The sequence below is a fragment of the Saccopteryx bilineata genome, chromosome 11 (genome assembly GCF_036850765.1).
Source record: "Saccopteryx bilineata isolate mSacBil1 chromosome 11, mSacBil1_pri_phased_curated, whole genome shotgun sequence".
Lineage (NCBI taxonomy): Eukaryota > Metazoa > Chordata > Mammalia > Chiroptera > Emballonuridae > Saccopteryx > Saccopteryx bilineata.
The window spans coordinates 67,580,327-67,598,464 of record NC_089500.1 but is presented as its reverse complement, the minus strand read 5'-3'; the positions used below and the strand labels follow the sequence as shown (position 1 = coordinate 67,598,464).

Below are 18,138 nucleotides of genomic sequence, written 5' to 3'. Positions count from 1 at the left end.
AGAATCACCAAAAAGATTCAAGTTAGAGGAGGTTTCAAATCGAAGTGGCTTGAAACCGCCCTAGTGCAGACAGCTGAGAGTCTTATGATGCAACAGTCTATTTACCTAAAAAAAAATCTTAAGAATGGCAGCAAATTACTAGATAACCTGAAAAAAACAGGTTATATAATCATAAAATCTCTAAAGAGTATGACATTTTCCACTAAACCTATGTAGAACTTTTATCTATAACACAAACTTATAGCTGACCATTCATGTTCATTATCTTATGAGAAAAGCAAGCAAGAAAAAGACTAGAACATATTATCAACTTAATGTTATGCCCTAAAATATCTGCATTTAAAAAAATATGTGGTTGAAAACCACAGGTTAGGAAGGAGAGGTTTCCCTGCTGACTTAAGCCTAGCTGCCCAAGCAAGGCTTCAGAAAATGTCTTCACCTACGAGAGCACGTAGGCAGAAGGAGCAGCGGCTATGGCGGTCTTCCTAGTGACACTTCCAAGTCACTTCTTAAAGAAGATATATTTCTGGGATAGACTGCCAACAAGTTACTGAAAGGAAAACAAAAACAGCAAAAACCTGGCAAAGAAATAGACGAATGCCCTCATATGTTTGATTATGACACAAAGGTTAAGTTTAGTAAAGTTACCTTGAGGCTACCAGATCTAAATCACATCTTTCATACTGACATTACCTTATCTGTGAAAGAAGGGATTAATGTTCAAGCTGGTTTTCCATAAAGACTTGTAATCATAACATGTATAAAGCATTTCTTAGACCAAACAAGTAATAAGCCATAATCCAAAGAGCTTCAGCAATCAAGATTTTCCAATCAGAGAAATGAACAAACAATGTGAACCACATTCACCACCATGAACTTTTATCACAAATGTACTGGTATGTGCTATGCAACAGAGGAGGTTAGTTTGCACTGTTGAGATACTGTAACTGCACTGACCGAATAATTTAACAATGATTTCACTTACCTGAGTGTGAAAATTTGAAATGGTGGTTGTTTCAATATCTTTCTTGCCCAGAATTTCCATTTTCACTGGAGTGTTGGGGAAATTAAAAGCAAAGTAGTCCAAGAAGTCCGGGAGATAAGCAGCCGCTCCGTGCACTATTGCTAAAGCATAGTAAGCAGCATTTTTCTCATTTTCACTGAATGTCAAAGCAAGAAACTCCTCGGAAAATCTCTCCATCTCCATTGGAGACAAAAATGAGAGTTCATCCATGTAAGCATGAAGGACAAGAGCTCCACCATTGGACTGGTGTTCCTCATGAATAAAGTTGCTAAATTTAGTACCTGTTTTTAAGAAATTTCTACGAATAGAATGCTCCTGGTGAGTCATAAAAGGTGTTTGTACTCCCTGGGGTACCCGGTATTCTTGCATGCCCAAGTTTAGTCGGCACAGCTGTTCATCTTTCAGATACCTGAAGGACTCCTTATTAACTCCTGAAGTGCTATTTACTTGTCCTTGGGTGAGGACTTCCTTACTGATGCGCGTCAGGCCAGCACAGACCGTCTGTACTTCTTTATTGTACATTTTAAGGCGTCTTCCTCGCATATCTTCTCGGTGTTTCTTTTTCTTTTTCTTCTTTATTTTCTTCAAGACAAAATCATCAGCTCTCTGGGTTTTACCATTTTCATCTGGTGTTTCTGGCCACAATAATTAAAAAGAAGTTAGTTGCTAGGTCTAGTGTCAACATACAAGCTTCTTTAAGGTATCTGATCTCAAATTATATAGCCTATTCTTAGTTTCTCTGAATTTGCCTTTATAACTTAACATGTTTATAAAACAAATAAGACAAAAATCTTAAAATACAATAATATTCAACATTAAAGATTATGCTAAAGAATGCAAAGGTCATCATATAACTTAATATGGTCTGCAATCAAAAAACTAAAGGAAATGCAGAAGTAATTGATTTCACATAAGCCATAGAATATGGTATAACTGTTCAGTAACCACTGTAGTCTATACACTGAAGCTCGTCTTATTTTGCTGCCAGTCTACGCATTACTACAATACATATAGGTGAATCAAATAAAGGCAAATTAAGCTAAAGATATCATTTTGCCTACCAATTTGGAAAAAAAAATTTTTTTGGCATTCTCATGTATTATTGCTGGAAGATAAACTGGCACAACATTATGAAGGGCAATTTGGTATCCTCCAAAATTAATATGTACCAAAGCCTTAAAAATCTTTATAATTCTCAAACCCCAAAATTATACAAGTAAAAATTACCCAAGAAAATAACTGAAGATATATAAGGGTATCCATGACAGTGTTATTTAAGGAGCCCCCTAAATGTCTAATAATAGGATATTGATTAAATTCTGGTATTTATATATGATAAAATACTATCCAACCATTATAAATTATATTATAGATGAGAAGAATTGTCAAATTATAAGGTTAGAAAATGCTTGCATTGTCACTTTTCTCTCCACTCAATTTGGATAGCTACCCCTACCGTGTGCTTCCTTATTACTGTACTTCCTATCAAAGCACTTACCACATTCAGTGCTATTACTTACTTAATTTTCTACCTTTCCTCTAGACTGTAAACAATCTAGAGTCAGCCACATATATATATATATGCATATTTATAGGTATGTAGAAATAGACTTATAGATATATAATACACATCTTACCTTTCTTTCCAGAGCACCTTACACATATACAATCTTATCCCATTTTATAATATTAGTCATTTATTCAAACATTTTTTATTACCTACTATGTACCAAGGATATTCTGGGCAATAGAAATACGGTATTAACTAAGACAGACATTATCCCTACTCTCTTGAACCTTATAATCTAGTTGTACAAGAAAAAGAAAGTTATTAATAGGTTACTCCAGATACTGGGGAAGCTCTCTTTGGGAGGTGACCTTTCGACTGACTCCTAAATAACAAGACAAGACAAGCATGTTTTCAAGAGAAAAACTATTCCAGGGAGAAGCAAAGTACCTAAAGAGAGGAGAAAGTGTGACTTGTCTATACGTGTTTTGTATACGTAGAACACAGAAAAATAGCTGGAGAAATATATACCAAAGTATTCATGTAGTTATCTAGGCTGGTAGAATTATAAACATCTAGCTTTCTTCTTTTTTGCTTATCCATATTTTCTAATTTTCTACAAAAAACATTACTTTTATAATTTAAAATTTTAGGGCCCTTGCCAGGTTACTCAGTTGGTTAAAGCGTCGTCCCAATACGCCAAGGTAGCATATTTGCTCCCTGGTCAGGACACACACAGAATCAACCAGTGAAGGCCTAAGTAAGTGGAGCAACAAACTGATGATTCCACCCCCCATCCTGCCTTTTTCTCTCTAAAATCAGTAAGTAAATTTTTTTTTAATTTTATGGGAATATCATGGACTGACAAACCCAAAATAGAAATGGCATCTTTTATTTACTAGTTGGAAAATATACCTAACAAGAATTCTTTAGGATTAAATATCAGTTATAGTCCTGACCAACCTTCAAGTGGTACTTACTGTAAAGAATTTATCCACCCGGCCCTGGCCGGTTGGCTCAGTGGTAAAACGTCAGCCTGGCGTGCAGGAGTCCAGGGTTCAATTCCCAGCCAGGGCACACAGGAGAAGTGCCCATCTGCTTCTCCACTCCTCCCCCTCTCCTTCCTCTCTGTCTCTCTCTTCCCCTCCCACAGCGGAGGCTCCACTAGAGCAAAGTTGGCCCGGGCACTGAGGATGGCTCCATGGCCTCTGCCTCAGGTGCTAGAATGGCTCTGGTAGCAACAGAGCAAAGCCCCGGATGGGCAGAGCATCGCCCCCTGGTGGGCATGATGGGTGGATCCCGGTCAGGCGCACGCGGGAGTCTGTCTGACTGCCTCCCCGTTTCCAACTTCAGAAAAATAAAAAAATTTTTAAAAAAAGAATTTATCCACCCAACAATAGCATTTGTGACATGATTCAACAAATTCAGTTGAATCATACTCCAAATTTAGTTAAGACATACTTCAACTAATCCTATTACTACACCTGGAAAGAACACGTTCAATAAATCTTCCAGTAAAAAAATCTACTTGATATATAACATGTAAATACATGACAGATGAAGTATTCTATACAAAATCATTCTAATCACCATATCATACAGGTTATGAAACCTTCTGAAGAAAATATTTTAAAGTGCAAATCAAAGACTTTAAACATTATAGCCAAATGATTTTCATTTTGTTTAATATTTGCTTTTAAACAACAAAAAGAAAACCATTTGCAAACATCACTTGTAATTAAATTGGGGTCATTTACCAAAATACACATCATCAGATTATTTACATTGGCAAGAGAAAAAGCAATTTCTTAGTCTACATGACTAAATTTTTGAGAATTCATTAAAACACTTATTAACAGCCATATATATTTCTTACCAAATAAAATTAATCTAAATACTTTTGCCATATAGCAAATCAGTAATTTAGGCAATTCTCCCAAGCAACTAAATGTTAATACCATTAAATATAAAGGTTAAACCAATTTTTAAAAAATCATTGAATTATCCTCTGCTAAATGTTTTAGCAATTTCACAGAAAAAAAAAAGTCTCTGACTAGATCCTGTTATTTTAAGCTTCAGAGGAGGCATTTGGTATGCAGAAGATGAAATGCGACCCAGATCTGTCACTGAAATTAACACCAAAAATCTGCCTTGATTGTAACACATTTTCTATATTACTATTAGATTACCATTGGCATTTCTAATATGATCAAGTCTCTGTGGGTTTTGATTCCAACTCATTATTATGTGAGAACCATTCAATTAAGCCAACAAGGTCCATCTCAAAAAAAAATTTTAAAACACTGTATAAGAAAAAAGACCTTAAATTGATTATAATCTCATTTCAACATGATAAAAGTTTAAAATATGAAATAAATTTCAATCTATTTACTAATCCTGTTTTTCAAATTCTGAGTCTAAGGCAGAGATATAGAAAGAAAGCTCACCTTTTTTTATAGAGAAATTTGAGACAACTTGTATCATACTAATTAATGAATTTCCATGAGTAAACAAAAAACTATTTTTGAATTATTATGGTAGTAACTGAAATTAACACACATATACAAAGTTAAAGGTTATTACACCAAGTGAGCCACCATTGCTAAATGAGAATGATACTGAGGTTGCTTTGACTTGAATTTAAAGAGTTATTTAAAAAGTCAATGTCTTTGCAATATAAATTATTCAAATTAGTATGTGTATGCCTTAACTTACACAATGTTATATGTAAATTATATCTCTTTTTTTTTTTTTTTTTAATCACTGTCTAAAAAATTAGCAATCTTTCCCTTTCTGGTTGAGTGTGTTAGTTTTTCAACAGAAAATGTATTCAGATCAACACCTAAATAAAAATAAATAAATAATTAAAATGTCAGCCTGACCTGTTGGTTCAAAACCTGGGGCTTGGCCCTGGCCGGTTGGCTCAGTGGTAGAGCGTCAGCCTGGCATGCAGGAGTCCGGGGTACGATTCCCGGCCAGGGCACACAGGAGAAGCGCCCATCTGCTTCTCCACCCTTCCCCCTCTCCTTCCTCTCTGTCTCTCTCTTCCCCTCCTGCAGCCAAGGCTTCACTGGAGCAAAGTTGGCCCAGGCGCTGAAGATGGCTCCATGGCCTCTGCCTCAGGCGCTAGAATGAATGGCTCTGGTTGCAACAGAGCAACGCCCCAGATGGGCAAAGCATCGCCCCCTGGTGGGCATGCCGGGTGGATCCCGGTCGGGCGCATGCGGGAGTCTGTCTGACTGCCTCCCCATTTCCAACTTCAGAAAAATACAAAAAAAAAAAAAAAAGGCCCTGGGGCTTGCCAGGTCAAGGCATACAAGAAGTAACTACTACAAGCTGCTTCCCACTCCTCCCCACACTTTCTCTCACTCTCCTCTCTCTAAAACCAATAAATAAAATCTTAAAAATAAAAATTTAATTAAAATGTCAATTTTAAAAAAAACTGTGATAAAACTTTAAAGTCGATGAGGTGGTCAAGCGCTTAAGGCAATGGACTGCTATTCCATTATGCTCTGTATACATGGGTTCAAATCCCATAGCCCTGGTTGGCTGGCTCAGCAGTAGAGCGTTTCAACCCAGCATGTGTAAGTCCCAGGTTCTATTCCTGGTCAGGGCACACAGGAAAAGCAACCATCTGCTTATCCACCCCTCCTCCTCCTCTCTCTTTCTTTCTCCTCCCCTGCCGCAGCCACGGCTTGAAATGGTTCAAGCAAGTTGGCTCCGGGCGCTAAGGGTGGCTCCATGGCCTCGCCTCAGGCGCTAAAATAGTTCGGTTCTCAGGCAACGGAGCAGTGCCCCAGATAGCAGAGCACTGCCCAGTAGGGGCACAGGTGGGAGTCATTCTCTGCCTCCCTGCCTCTTACTTAATTGAAAAAAAAAAAAGAAATAAACTATAAAAATGTATTCAGAAAGTAATGCTGAGTATTTTTCCCTACAGCGCAAAAGCTAAAATTTATTGACACGAGTTCATTTGCAGCAGCGGTTCTCAACCTGTGGGTCGCGACCCCGGCATGTGCCCAACCGGGAATCCACCCTGGCGGGGATCGAACGACCAAAACACAGGGGTCGCCTAAAGCCATCGGAAAATACATATTATATGGCTTTAGGCGACCCCTGTGTTTTGGTCGTTCGATCCCCGCCAGGGTCGAGACCCACAGGTTAAGAACCATTGATTTATAGAAAAAGAGCCATGCTACACTGTACTGTACATGGGATAAAGGAAAGCTTTCACATATCAAACTGTGAGATTAAATATAAAAAGAATATGTAATTCTACAGAAGATATAAATATTCATCTGAGAGAGAAATTGCTGGCTGTCCTTAAAAAAGTCATTATTACTCCCGGGTTCGATTCCCAGTCAGGGCACACAGGAGAAGCGCCCATTTGCTTCTCCACCCCTCCGCCGCGCTTTCCTCTCTGTCTCTCTCTTCCCCTCCCGCAGCCAAGGCTCCATTGGAGCAAAGATGGCCCGGGCGCTGGGGATGGCTCTGTGGCCTCTGCCTCAGGCGCTAGAGTGGCTCTGGTCGCAACATGGCGATGCCCAGGATGGGCAGAGCGTCGCCCCCTGGTGGGCACAGCTTTGCCCCATGGTGGGCATGCCGGGTGGATCCCGGCTGGGCACATGCGGGAGTCTGTCTGACTGTCTCTCCCTGTTTCCAGCTTCAGAAAAATGAAAAAAAAAAAAAAAAAAGTCATTATTACTAAGATTAATATATGACACTCAATAAAATCATATGTGCTAATAGCATTATTACTAACTATCAAATAGTATAATTTATTTAACATCACTATTCAATGGGTGATTAATGCAAAAATATCAGCTTTCTACATTTCCAAACATGAATCATAACACCATTCGTAGGCTTGAATTATAGCTTAGAACTGAAAAAAATAAAACACTCTCATTTCTAAAAATCATGGTGGATAAGCAAAAACAAAACAATTGCAATTTCTTATAGTCTATTAATCATAATAAGGAAAAAGACTAAAGTTGTTTTCTGAAAACAAATGTTTTTTGGTTTTATTAAACTCTTCTAGTTCCATATTAAAATCAAAAACTGGCCCTGGCGAGTTGGCTCAGTGGTAGAGTATTGACCCAGCATGTGGATGTCCCAGGTTCGATTACCAGTCAGGGCACACAGGAGAAGCACCCATCTGCTTCTCCACCCTTCTGCCTCTCATTTCTCTCTCTGTCTCTCTCTCTGTCTCTCTCTCTCTCCCTCCCTCCCCCCCTCCCCCTCCCCCTCCCCCCTCCTGTAGCCATGGAGCAGCTGGTGCAAGTTAGCCCTGGGCACTGAGGACAGCTCCATAGCCTCACCTCAGGTGCTAAGAAGAGCTCAGTTACTGAGCAACAGAGCAATGCCCCAGCTGGGCAGAGCACTGCCCCCTGGTGGGCTTGCCGGGTGGATCCCTGAGGGGCGCATGTGGGAATCTGTCTCTGCCTCCCCTCCTCCACTCCTCTAAGTCCTGGTCACCAAATTAGATAAATTAATTAATTAAATAAAAACTAAAAACTGTTCATTTTAAAGATCATTATTTTAGTTGATCATTTTATAACACTTCCTCAGCCCCCTCCCGCATATCATGGTGTCTAAGAGTGGCTGACAAGATTTGAATCCCTATCCCAGTAGTATTGCCTTTTTCAAGTTAATTTCTTTGCACTGTGTTTCTCATTGGTAAGTGGAAACAGTACATCCTTATAAAATCAGTGTGCAGAGAAACAAAGCATATAAAGCATTTAGAATAGTCCCAGAACATAACAAATATTTACTACATGTTAACTACTATTATTACTCCAAAACAGTTGAACTGTAGAGGCAGTCGAGTGTATGCTATTTAAGAGAAGGTGCTCTGTAGTTAGAAAGACCTAGGTTAATGTGCCACCTCCACTGCTCACTAAGCTCTCTGAGCAAGCTCATAAATCTCTTTAAACTTCAATACTCTCATCTTAAAATGTTATTAATACTATTATCTATCTCAGAGTATTAAAATGAGACAATACAAGGCCTCATCACAGTATTTGGCCACAAGTTCTCACTCTCTTTACTATCATTTTCATATTTGATAACATTCTTTGAAACAATTGGTAATAACTCTGAGATATAAAAACTACAGCCTAGAAATTACCAACGTAGAGTACAATGTATTGTACGACAAGAGAAACACATAAAAAGGAAAATAAAGCCTGACCAGGCGGTGGCGCAGTGGATAGAGCATCGGCCTGGGATGCAGAGAACCCAGGTTCAAGACCCCGAGGTCGCCAGCTTGAGCACGGGCTCATCTGGTTTGAGCAAAATTCCACCAGCTTGAGCCCAAGGTCGCTGGCTCCAGCAAGGGGTTACTCGGTCTGCTGAAGGCCCGCGGTCAAGGCACATATGAGAAAGCAATCAATGAACAACTAAGGTGTTGCAATGCGCAATGAAAAACTAATGATTGATGCTTCTCATCTCTCTCCATTCCTGTCTGTCTGTCCCTGTCTATCCCTCTCTCTGACTCACTCTGTCTCTGTAAAAATAAATAAAATAAATAAATAAAAATTAATTTTTTTAAAAAAGGAAAATAAACCTCTGAAAGAGAGAAGAAAACTATTATTCACCAAGTGTCTGCTAGGAATCATGTTATCTCAGTTTAAACCAGTAAAGGACATATATAAATCCTTTTGACAGAGAAGAAAAGAATACAGCTTGAAACACTGTATGTTATTTATATATTAGGTCACAAAGCCAGAAGATGACAACCAAGATTCAAACTTACTTGTCTCACTCCAAAACTCAAACTCTTCCAATACACTGCACTCCATTCTCTAGCAACTCTTCTCTGAAACACTCCTCTTAACTGATCAAAGAAAATGATCTAATCACAACTAATTTGTGATTGGAGGCTGTTTGGAAGAACCCTCCAATAAAGGGAGCATTACTCCATTCAACAAATATTTTACTGAGTGCCCACTACATGATAATTCTGCATGATCACAAAGATGGCATTATGTTATACAAAAATACAAAAATGGTCATGGCCTTAAAGGCTTTTTTGCCTCTCTCTGGATAAGTAAAAGTATCAGTCCCCAAGCTTATCTGTTTCAGTTCTCTGTACAATCTCAAAGTAATTCCCCACTCTTGTCACCAAAACAATCAGCTGTTTCTGGATTTAAAATTTCTGCCAACAGCATTTTGACATCATCAAAAATTTCAGTTAGTAGTCTGACTTAGAAACATTCCCTGCGATAACAGCTGGGCAGTTGGTCAAAGCTGAAAAAATGTGAGAAAGGAAGGCTGACTCACGGGGACTATATAAAAGCAAGCCTGTCATTTAATGACACTGGAGAAGAAAGCTACAGGAATCGACTCACTCCTTTCCTTTTTTAAAAAAAATTTAGTAAAATCATAAATTTAAGCATAATTAAAAAGAAGCATTACTTCCTTTGATGGATTTTGTGGAGGAAGTTTGTTCTATGCTTCTAACTGAGCAGTAAGAAGGAAAGAAAATAAATTAAGATTTCAAAAGACTCAAGTCTGTTACAAGAAACAAAAAAAAAGATTTTAATACCTTTTAATATTTAATTTCTAGATTCAGTTCTATCATTTCATTTCCTAACTAGAAAAACTTAAACGTGTCATTTTACCTCTTCAAAAATCATTTTATGCACCATTTTACAGGTAAAGCAAGTTTACCGTAGCATTTACAGATTAAAATTTCGTTTCAACTATTTATGAGCAACTCCAAATGTCTAGAATCCGAAATCTGTGGTTAAACTGTGCACAAGTTTGCACTGAATACTGTTGGGCTGGTGTGCAGGAGCATGTCTCTTAGCAGAGGGAGCTGCCTCCCGGGGTCAGCAAACTTTTCTATAAAAAGCCAGATCGTTAGCTTTGCAGGCCATATGATCTGTCCCGACTACCTGCTACTGTAGTTCAAATACTGCAATAGACAGTACATCTGAATGACTGGAGTAGTGCTACAGTAAAACTGTTTCTATTTCTGGACCCTGAATCTGAATTTTATACCATGTTCAATATCATGGGTTTTCTTTCTTTTTTTTTTTTTAATTCATTTTAGCAAGAGAGGAAGGGAGAGGGAGAGAGAGACAGAAACATCGAGCTGTTCCTATATGTTCCCTGACTGGGATGGAACGGGCAACCTCTGCATTTTGGGACAATGCTCTAACCAACTGAGCTATCTGGCCAGGGCAAGGTTTTTTTTCAACCATTTAAAATACAGAAACGAGAACCTGGACAGGTAGTTCACTTGGTTAGAGCACCATCATGATATGCCAAGGCTGCAGGTTCAATCCCTGGGCAGGGCACATACAGTGTGTCCGTAAAGTCATGGTGCACTTTTGACCGGTCACAGGAAAGCAACAAAAGACGAAAGAAATGTGAAATCTGCACCAAATAATAGTAAAACTCTCCCAGTTTCATACCTAATCAGTGCAGTTCGATGTGGGCTCACGCACAGATTTTTTAGGGCTCCTTAGGTGGCTATCCCGTATAGCCTCTACAGACTCATCACTGACTGATGGCCTACCAGAATGGGGTTTCTCCACCAAACTGCCAGTTTCCTTCAACAGCTTATCCCACCGAATAATGTTATTCCTATGTGGTGGCACTTCGTTATAAACGCGCCGATATTCATGTTGCACTCTGGTCACGGATTCAAATTTAGTGAGCCACAGAACACACTGAACTTTTCTCTGTACTGTCCACATCTCGACTGGCATGGCCATGGGCTGCTCCGCTGTATACACGGTGTTACGTCATCATCTGTGCATGCGCACATGCTGCCACATCATCCTACAGAAACTGGGAGGGTTTTCCTTTTATTTGGTGCAGATTTCACATTTCTGTAGTCTTTTGTTGCTTTCCTGTGACCGGTCAAAAGTGCACCATGACTTTACGGACATACTGTATAAGAAATAACTAATGAATCCATAAATAAGTGGAACAAATCAATGTTTCTCTCTCTTTCCTTTCTCAAATCAATCAATAAATAAAATGAAAAGTCAGCTCACAGGTCATACAAAAAATAGGCAGTGGAACTGATTTTTGACAGAAGTGCAAAAGAAATTCAATTGAAGAATAGTCTTTTCAACAAAAGGTGCATAAGTATAGGCCAAAAATAAAAGGAACCTCAACCTAAACCTCACACTTTATACAAAATTAACTCCAACTGATCACAGATTCAAATGTAAAAGTAAACTCTAACATTTTCAGGGAAAAAAAGAGAGAAAAAAAGGAGAAAATTTTGGAGACCTAGGTCTTGTGACCTTAGCCTTGACACCAAAAGCATGATTCATAAAAGAACAAAAATTAAAATTTGCTCTGTGAAAGAACCTGTTAAGAGGATGAAAACACAGAGTGAGAGAAGATATTTACAAACTACACATCTGATAAAGGACTCTTATCTGTAATCTACAAAGAATTCTCAATCCCGGTCCAGCGCATGCGGGAGTCTGTCTGCCTCCCCTTTTCCAACTTCAAAAAAATATAAAAAAAACAAAGAATTCTCAAATTTTACTTAGTTAAAAAATATAAACAATTCAATTAGGAAATGAACAGAAGACAGAGAGATATTTTTAATGATGATGAGAATGTATGAGTAGCAAATGACATAAAAAGGTGTTAAATATCACTAGCCATTAGGAAAGTGCAACTTAAGTCCATGATAAGGTATCACTGTACATCTACTAAAACAGATAAAAATAGTAACAATACCACATACTGGCAAGGATTTAGAGGAAATAGACCTCTCATACATTGCCAGTAGGACTTTAAAACAGTACAGATTGTCTAAAAAATAGTTTGGCAATGTCTTTAAAAAAAAACAACAAAAAATAAAAACACTCACCATATGACATTCATTTCGAGAAATGAAAATTACATCCACAAAAAGACCTGAACAGCCCTGGCCGGTTGGCTCAGCGGTAGAGCGTCGGCCTAGCATGCGGAGGACCCGGGTTCGATTCCCGGCCAGGGCACACAGGAGAAGCGCCCATTTGCTTCTCCATCCCTCCGCCGCGCTTTCCTCTCTGTCTCTCTCTTCCCCTCCCACAGCCAAGGCTCCATTGGAGCAAAGATGGCCCGGGCGCTGGGGATGGCTCTGTGGCCTCTGCCCCAGGCGCTAGAGTGGCTCTGGTCGCAACATGGCGACACCCAGGATGGGCAGAGCATCGCCCCCTGGTGGGCAGAGCGTCGCCCCTGGTGGGCGTGCCGGGTGGATCCCGGTCGGGCGCATGCGGGAGTCTGTCTGACTGTCTCTCCCTGTTTCCAGCTTCAGAAAAATGGAAAAGAAAAAAAAAAAAAAGACCTGAACATGAATGTTCACAGAGGCTCTACTCATAATAGCTAACTGGAAACTAAAATGCCCTTTAATACGTAAACAGTTAAACTGTGGTACTTGCAGCCCTGGCTGGTTGGCTCAGCAGTAGAGCGCCCTGCATGTAGAAGTCCCGGGTTCAATTACCAGTCAGGGCACACAGGAGAAGCACCCATCTGTTTCTCCACCCTTCTTCCCCCCCTTTCTCTTTCCTCCCTCCCCCTCTAGCAGCCAAACTCATTCGAGCAAGTTGGCCCTGGGCTGAGTCTGGCACCATGGCCTTATCTCAGATATGAAAATAGCTCGGGTGCTGAGTACTGGCCCCAGATGGGCAGAGCATCATCCCAAAGAGGGCTTGTCGAGCAGATACCGATTGGGGTGCATGCACTAGTCTCTCTGCTTCCCCGTCTCTCACTTAAAAAAACCCCAAAAAGCAAAACTGGTATATCCACACTAGAGTACTACTCAGTAATAAAAAGCAGTGAGCTACTGATACAGTAACTTGAGTGGATCTCAAGAACATCATGCTGAGTGAAAAAAATCTCAGAAAATTACATACTGTATTATTCTCTTTTTATAATAGTCTCAAAATCATTAAATTCTAGAGTTAAATCAGTGGTTGCTGGAGAACAGATTAGTGGTTTTTAGGGGTTAGGGAAGCGAGGAGACATGAAGTTCCTAAGAATATACATGGATGGAATTAGGGGCATCCTCCTAGTGATGGAATAGTGTGAATCTTGATTGCAGTGGTGGTTAAATTAATCTACAAGTGATAAAACAGCAAAGAGTACACACATCCCATGTCAATTTCCTGGTGTTGATATTATACAATAGTTATGTAAGATGTAACTACTGGGGATAGGAACCCCCATCAGTACTATTTTTGCAATTTCTTGTGAATAATTATCTCAAAATAAAAAGTTTCTAAAAATCTGAGGATAAGGAAAAGGAAGACAGCTCTCTATATAACAAGGGTCTAGCCACTCTCCTCACTAATTTGAGTTGTTTCAAGGACAAAGCATGATAAAATGACAAACGACAGTTTTAATAGTGCCTAATATCAGCCACATACTGTTTTAAGTGCTTCCCACACGTATTGCCCCACTTAAACCACATAACAACCTTATAAAAGAAATCCCACAACACTTCTACAAACAGAAAAAGTGAAGCTGAGAATGGTCAACGTACAGTAATTTGCCCACAGTCACACAGTAAGAGGTGGAGCCAGGCTTAAATTCTGATTCCAGAGGCTCAGCAAAAAAATAAAAATAAAAGGTATGCAAAGTGTGTGCAAAAGCCTGGATTAAACCAAGTTAAACCAGGTTATTTTCTGTAGGGTTCTCAGAACTGTTAAAACATCAGTGTGTGTCATGCACCCAGAAGGCTACGGTGTTCGGTTTTTCCCCAATGTATTTGGCCTGGAAGCTTTTTCCCCCCAGCAGTCTCTCATTCAACAGTTGAAATGTTTAAACTAGACTTGTGGTCATTTTGCAATATATACAAATGTTGAATCATGTTGCACACCTAAAACTAACATAATGTTATATATCAATTACATCTCAATTTTTTAAAGAAGTTTGAATGATCCAGTCTTAAACCTACTTGTGTTCTTCACATATTGGCAAAGTACAAATGCTTTGAGCTACACTGTCTAATGTGGTAGACACTGATCAAAAGGAACTATTTAATTATAAATTAATTAAAAGTAAATAAAAAATTCAGTTCCTCGGTCACACTAGCCTTCAAGTCTTCAAGACTTGTTTCACGGGCCACATATGACTAGGCTACCACATTGGACAGCACAGATACAGACATTTCCATCATTAGAGAAAGGTGTTTCAGACAGCACTCAGTTAAGGGTTTTTTGTTTGTGTTTTAAAAAACATGAGGCCTGCCTGACCTGTGGTGGCGCAGTGGATAAAGCGTTAACCTGGAAACGCTGAGGTTGCCGGTTCAAAACCCTGGGCTTGCCTGGTCAAGGCACATATGGGAGTTGATGCTTCCTGCTCCTCCCCCTTTCTCTCTCTCTCCCCCTCTCCCCTCTCTATAATGAATAAATAAAATCTTTTAAAAAAAATAAAAAAATAAACACGAAGCCTGCGCAATCTCCAAAGGAGCACACTGTGATTTATTATATATGTAATTGCCACTGCCTCCCATAAAAGGGGGCTAGGTCAGAAATTCTTTTTTTTTTTTTTTTTTTAAATTTATTTTTTTCCATTTTTCTGAAGCTGGAAACAGGGAGAGACAGTCAGACAGACTCCCGCATGCGCCCGACCGGGATCCACCCGGCACGCCCACCAGGGGCGACGCTCTGCCCACCAGGGGGCGATGCTCTGCCCATCCTGGGCGTCACCATGTTGCGACCAGAGCCACTCTAGCGCCTGAGGGAGAGGCCACAGAGCCATCCCCAGCGCCCGGCCCATCTTTGCTCCAATGGAGCCTTGGCTGCGGGAGGGGAAGAGAGAGACAGAGAGGAAAGCGCGGCGGAGGGGTGGAGAAGCAAATGGGCGCTTCTCCTGTGTGCCCTGGCCGGGAATCGTAGGTCAGAAATTCTTGATGGGACTGGCTCCTGCCACCCTAATGCCAAGGGAAAAGGTAAGTAAGCAAAGAAGTGGGAAAATGAATAGCAGAAAGAGAAAGCACTATCATGCAGCTGGGGGATGAAGATGAACTGGGATTCAGAAGATCTAGGTTCTACTCCCTATTAGGCCAATGATTCATTTAAAAATTTTTTTAAATATTTATACTTGGTACTACTGTTGGCCTTAGTTTCTTCTTTTACTATACAATGTTGAATTGGATGGTGTCTAAAATTACCTCTAGTTCTGTATGGTTAAAACATAAAACATGAGGAGGTTTGAGAAAGAAAGGTAAAAATAAGAGAGCAAGATCATTGCATACCGATGGTGGAAACTGGCACTCCAGTCAGCCTGACACAAGTTCTATTCCTGAGGCTAAGATATGGATGCCACCAAAGGAAGAAAGATGTAACTGAGTTCAATAAATACTACTGAGCCATTATTTGCAATATACTGCACTATTTGGAAGTAGCACCACCAAAATAAAATAATTGCCTTAGCCTTAGTCTTAGCCTTCTTAGCCTAAGACCAAATATGTGAAGGAATCCAAGACTCACAAAACTTTAGATTGGAAAGCTGGTTCATTAACATGTAATAACCCAACTGGCCCATTACTAAGAAACACGAGGTATCCTAAAATCTTGAGGAGACACAACAAATTACATAAGATCATATGCAAACGCACGGCATAATCAAAATTTATACAGCCCCACTCTTTCTTCTACAGAGAATATAAACAAATACTACAGGTACTTGGAAACAGAAGATACCAATTTTGGCCACCCTAATTTCTTTAGAACTCAGACTTAATTAGGTAAACAGTTTCTGGGTTAAATATTCTTGACTTTGGTGGGGGCTATTAGAATTACATAAATCCCCAATTTGTTGTGCCAGACAAAATTTAATGCAATTGGAATTCTCGCTTCTACTATCTACTACTACTCCACACTTCCCACTCTTTAGGGGCCAGATTGGTCCTATTTCCTGGGATCAAAGGGGAGAGAAAACCTTTCCACTCCTTTCCTCAGAATTAAGATCTGATATGAAAATCAAAACATGATCTTTACCACCAGATAAAAAAAGAACGAAGGTAAACCGCGTCTGATATCCCACCTTACAGAAACTACGACAATCAATGAGTCGAGTAACCTCTCTAAGAATTCAAACTCATTAGAGCCCCAAACCATACCCGGGAAGGTTTTGGAGAAGAGAAGAGTGACTATTAACGACCATTAAGGAAACAGCAAGAAAGTAACGTAGCGACAAGCCTTGACTTTAGAAAGGCAGTTTTTAATACCCCACCTACGAATCCCACGCCAAGGACCGCACCGCGCGGAAACCCTGCCGAATTTGAAAACAAACGTCGGTCAAGGCTTTGAGAGGAGTGGGTGGGGGGACTGACAGCTCCGCCTGGAAGCGAGAAGCCTCAAGTAGGTCAGCCTGTGTCAACGGTCTGAAATCCAGAGTCCACCCCAGGGGGCTTAGGGGAGGGGAGCGGCAGGAGGCAGGCAGGGGTTTGGCGTCTCGCCGCGCTAAAGGGGTGGGATATCTGGACTGAGACCTAGAGCCCAAGCTCGGGCGGTCCGCCCGCTCTCACCTCTCTTGGGGGCCTTGATCAGAGGCACCCCTCCTGTCCTCTCGCCGTTTTCCTGCTTGTCCTTGTGCTTGAGATCGCCCTGCACGCAGGAGCTGGGGTCCCCGTCGGAGCTGCGGTGGTGGTGGTGCTTGTGCCGCTCCTTGTGGCCCTTATGCTTGGGCCCGGCCGCGCTCACCGTCAGGGGCGAGAAGGTGAAGAGGGCCGAGGTGCCTGGGGCGGGGAGCGGGGCAGCGACAGCGGGCCCGGCGGGCGCCAGCGAAGGTGGCGGCGGGGGCGGCAGAAGCAGAGGTTCCACGGAGCCTGGGACGGCTGGGGCTGCATTCGCTGGCGGCAGCGGCCCGGGATGCTGGCGGCTGCGACGCCGCCGGTGAGGGGGAGCGAGAGGGGGGTCCTGGCTCGGCCGTCCCCGCTTCTCCTGAGACCCCCCACTGCTCGCGCGGCGCTGCCGTTTCACTCCCCGCGGCGAGACCCCAGCATGGGGCTTCTCCTTCCCCTCTTTGTCCGGGTCCTCCTGCGCCGCCACCGCCCGTACTACGCGCACCGCTCCGACCTGCGCAGCCATTTCACCCACAAACACACATTTAAATGGCCCGACCGCCCCCCCGTCCGCGTACCGCGCAAGCGCCGCCCGCGCAGGGCCCGCTGGGCATTGCAGTCCCTCCGTCGCCCTCCACTTCTCCACGGGTCTTGGACCGGAGCCGAACATGCCGGAAGCGGCCTTTCCCAGCGCGTCTCCGCAGGCCTCCCCACCCGAGCTCTATTGTAAAACACCCTGGGCCGCGCAGGGCCTCCTGGGAGCGGTAGTTCCCCACTCCCCCGCCGCCGCCCCGGCTCCGGGGGCGGAGGAGCGGAAAAGGAGCGTGCGCCGAGTCACGCTCCGGGCTGCGACGCAACCGCCGCTGGGCGGAGAGTTGCCGCCAACCGCCTTAACGGCCCAAACAATGTTCGGGCTTTCGGAGTCTGGCGGCGCGTTCCCATTATTATCTTCATGTGCCCCTCCATCATTTTACGCGGAGTAGTTCGTCTCCATAGTTACTTTTAAATTCATATTCCTCTTTTTAACCTTTGTGAGGTAAAAGAATCTCCGGCCTTTCATCCTTGAACGCGCCGTGAGAT

At 41.7% G+C, this 18,138-nt stretch overlaps 1 protein-coding gene across 2 annotated transcripts in view; it reads right to left on the bottom strand.

The window, feature by feature from the left end:
* The window catches only part of RSBN1 (round spermatid basic protein 1), a 56,372-nt gene extending 38,639 nt beyond the window's left edge, over nucleotides 1–17,733 (bottom strand). For both annotated transcript variants that reach the window (XM_066246501.1, XM_066246502.1), the window contains exons 1-2: nucleotides 17,023–17,733; nucleotides 986–1,659 (exon numbers count right to left, since the gene is read on the bottom strand). In XM_066246501.1, coding sequence (XP_066102598.1) covers nucleotides 986–1,659; nucleotides 17,023–17,728 — 1,380 coding nt within the window. In that variant the 5' untranslated portion in view covers nucleotides 17,729–17,733. The remainder of the gene's footprint in view (nucleotides 1–985; nucleotides 1,660–17,022) is intronic.
* Between the last annotated feature and the right edge of the window lie 405 nt (nucleotides 17,734–18,138).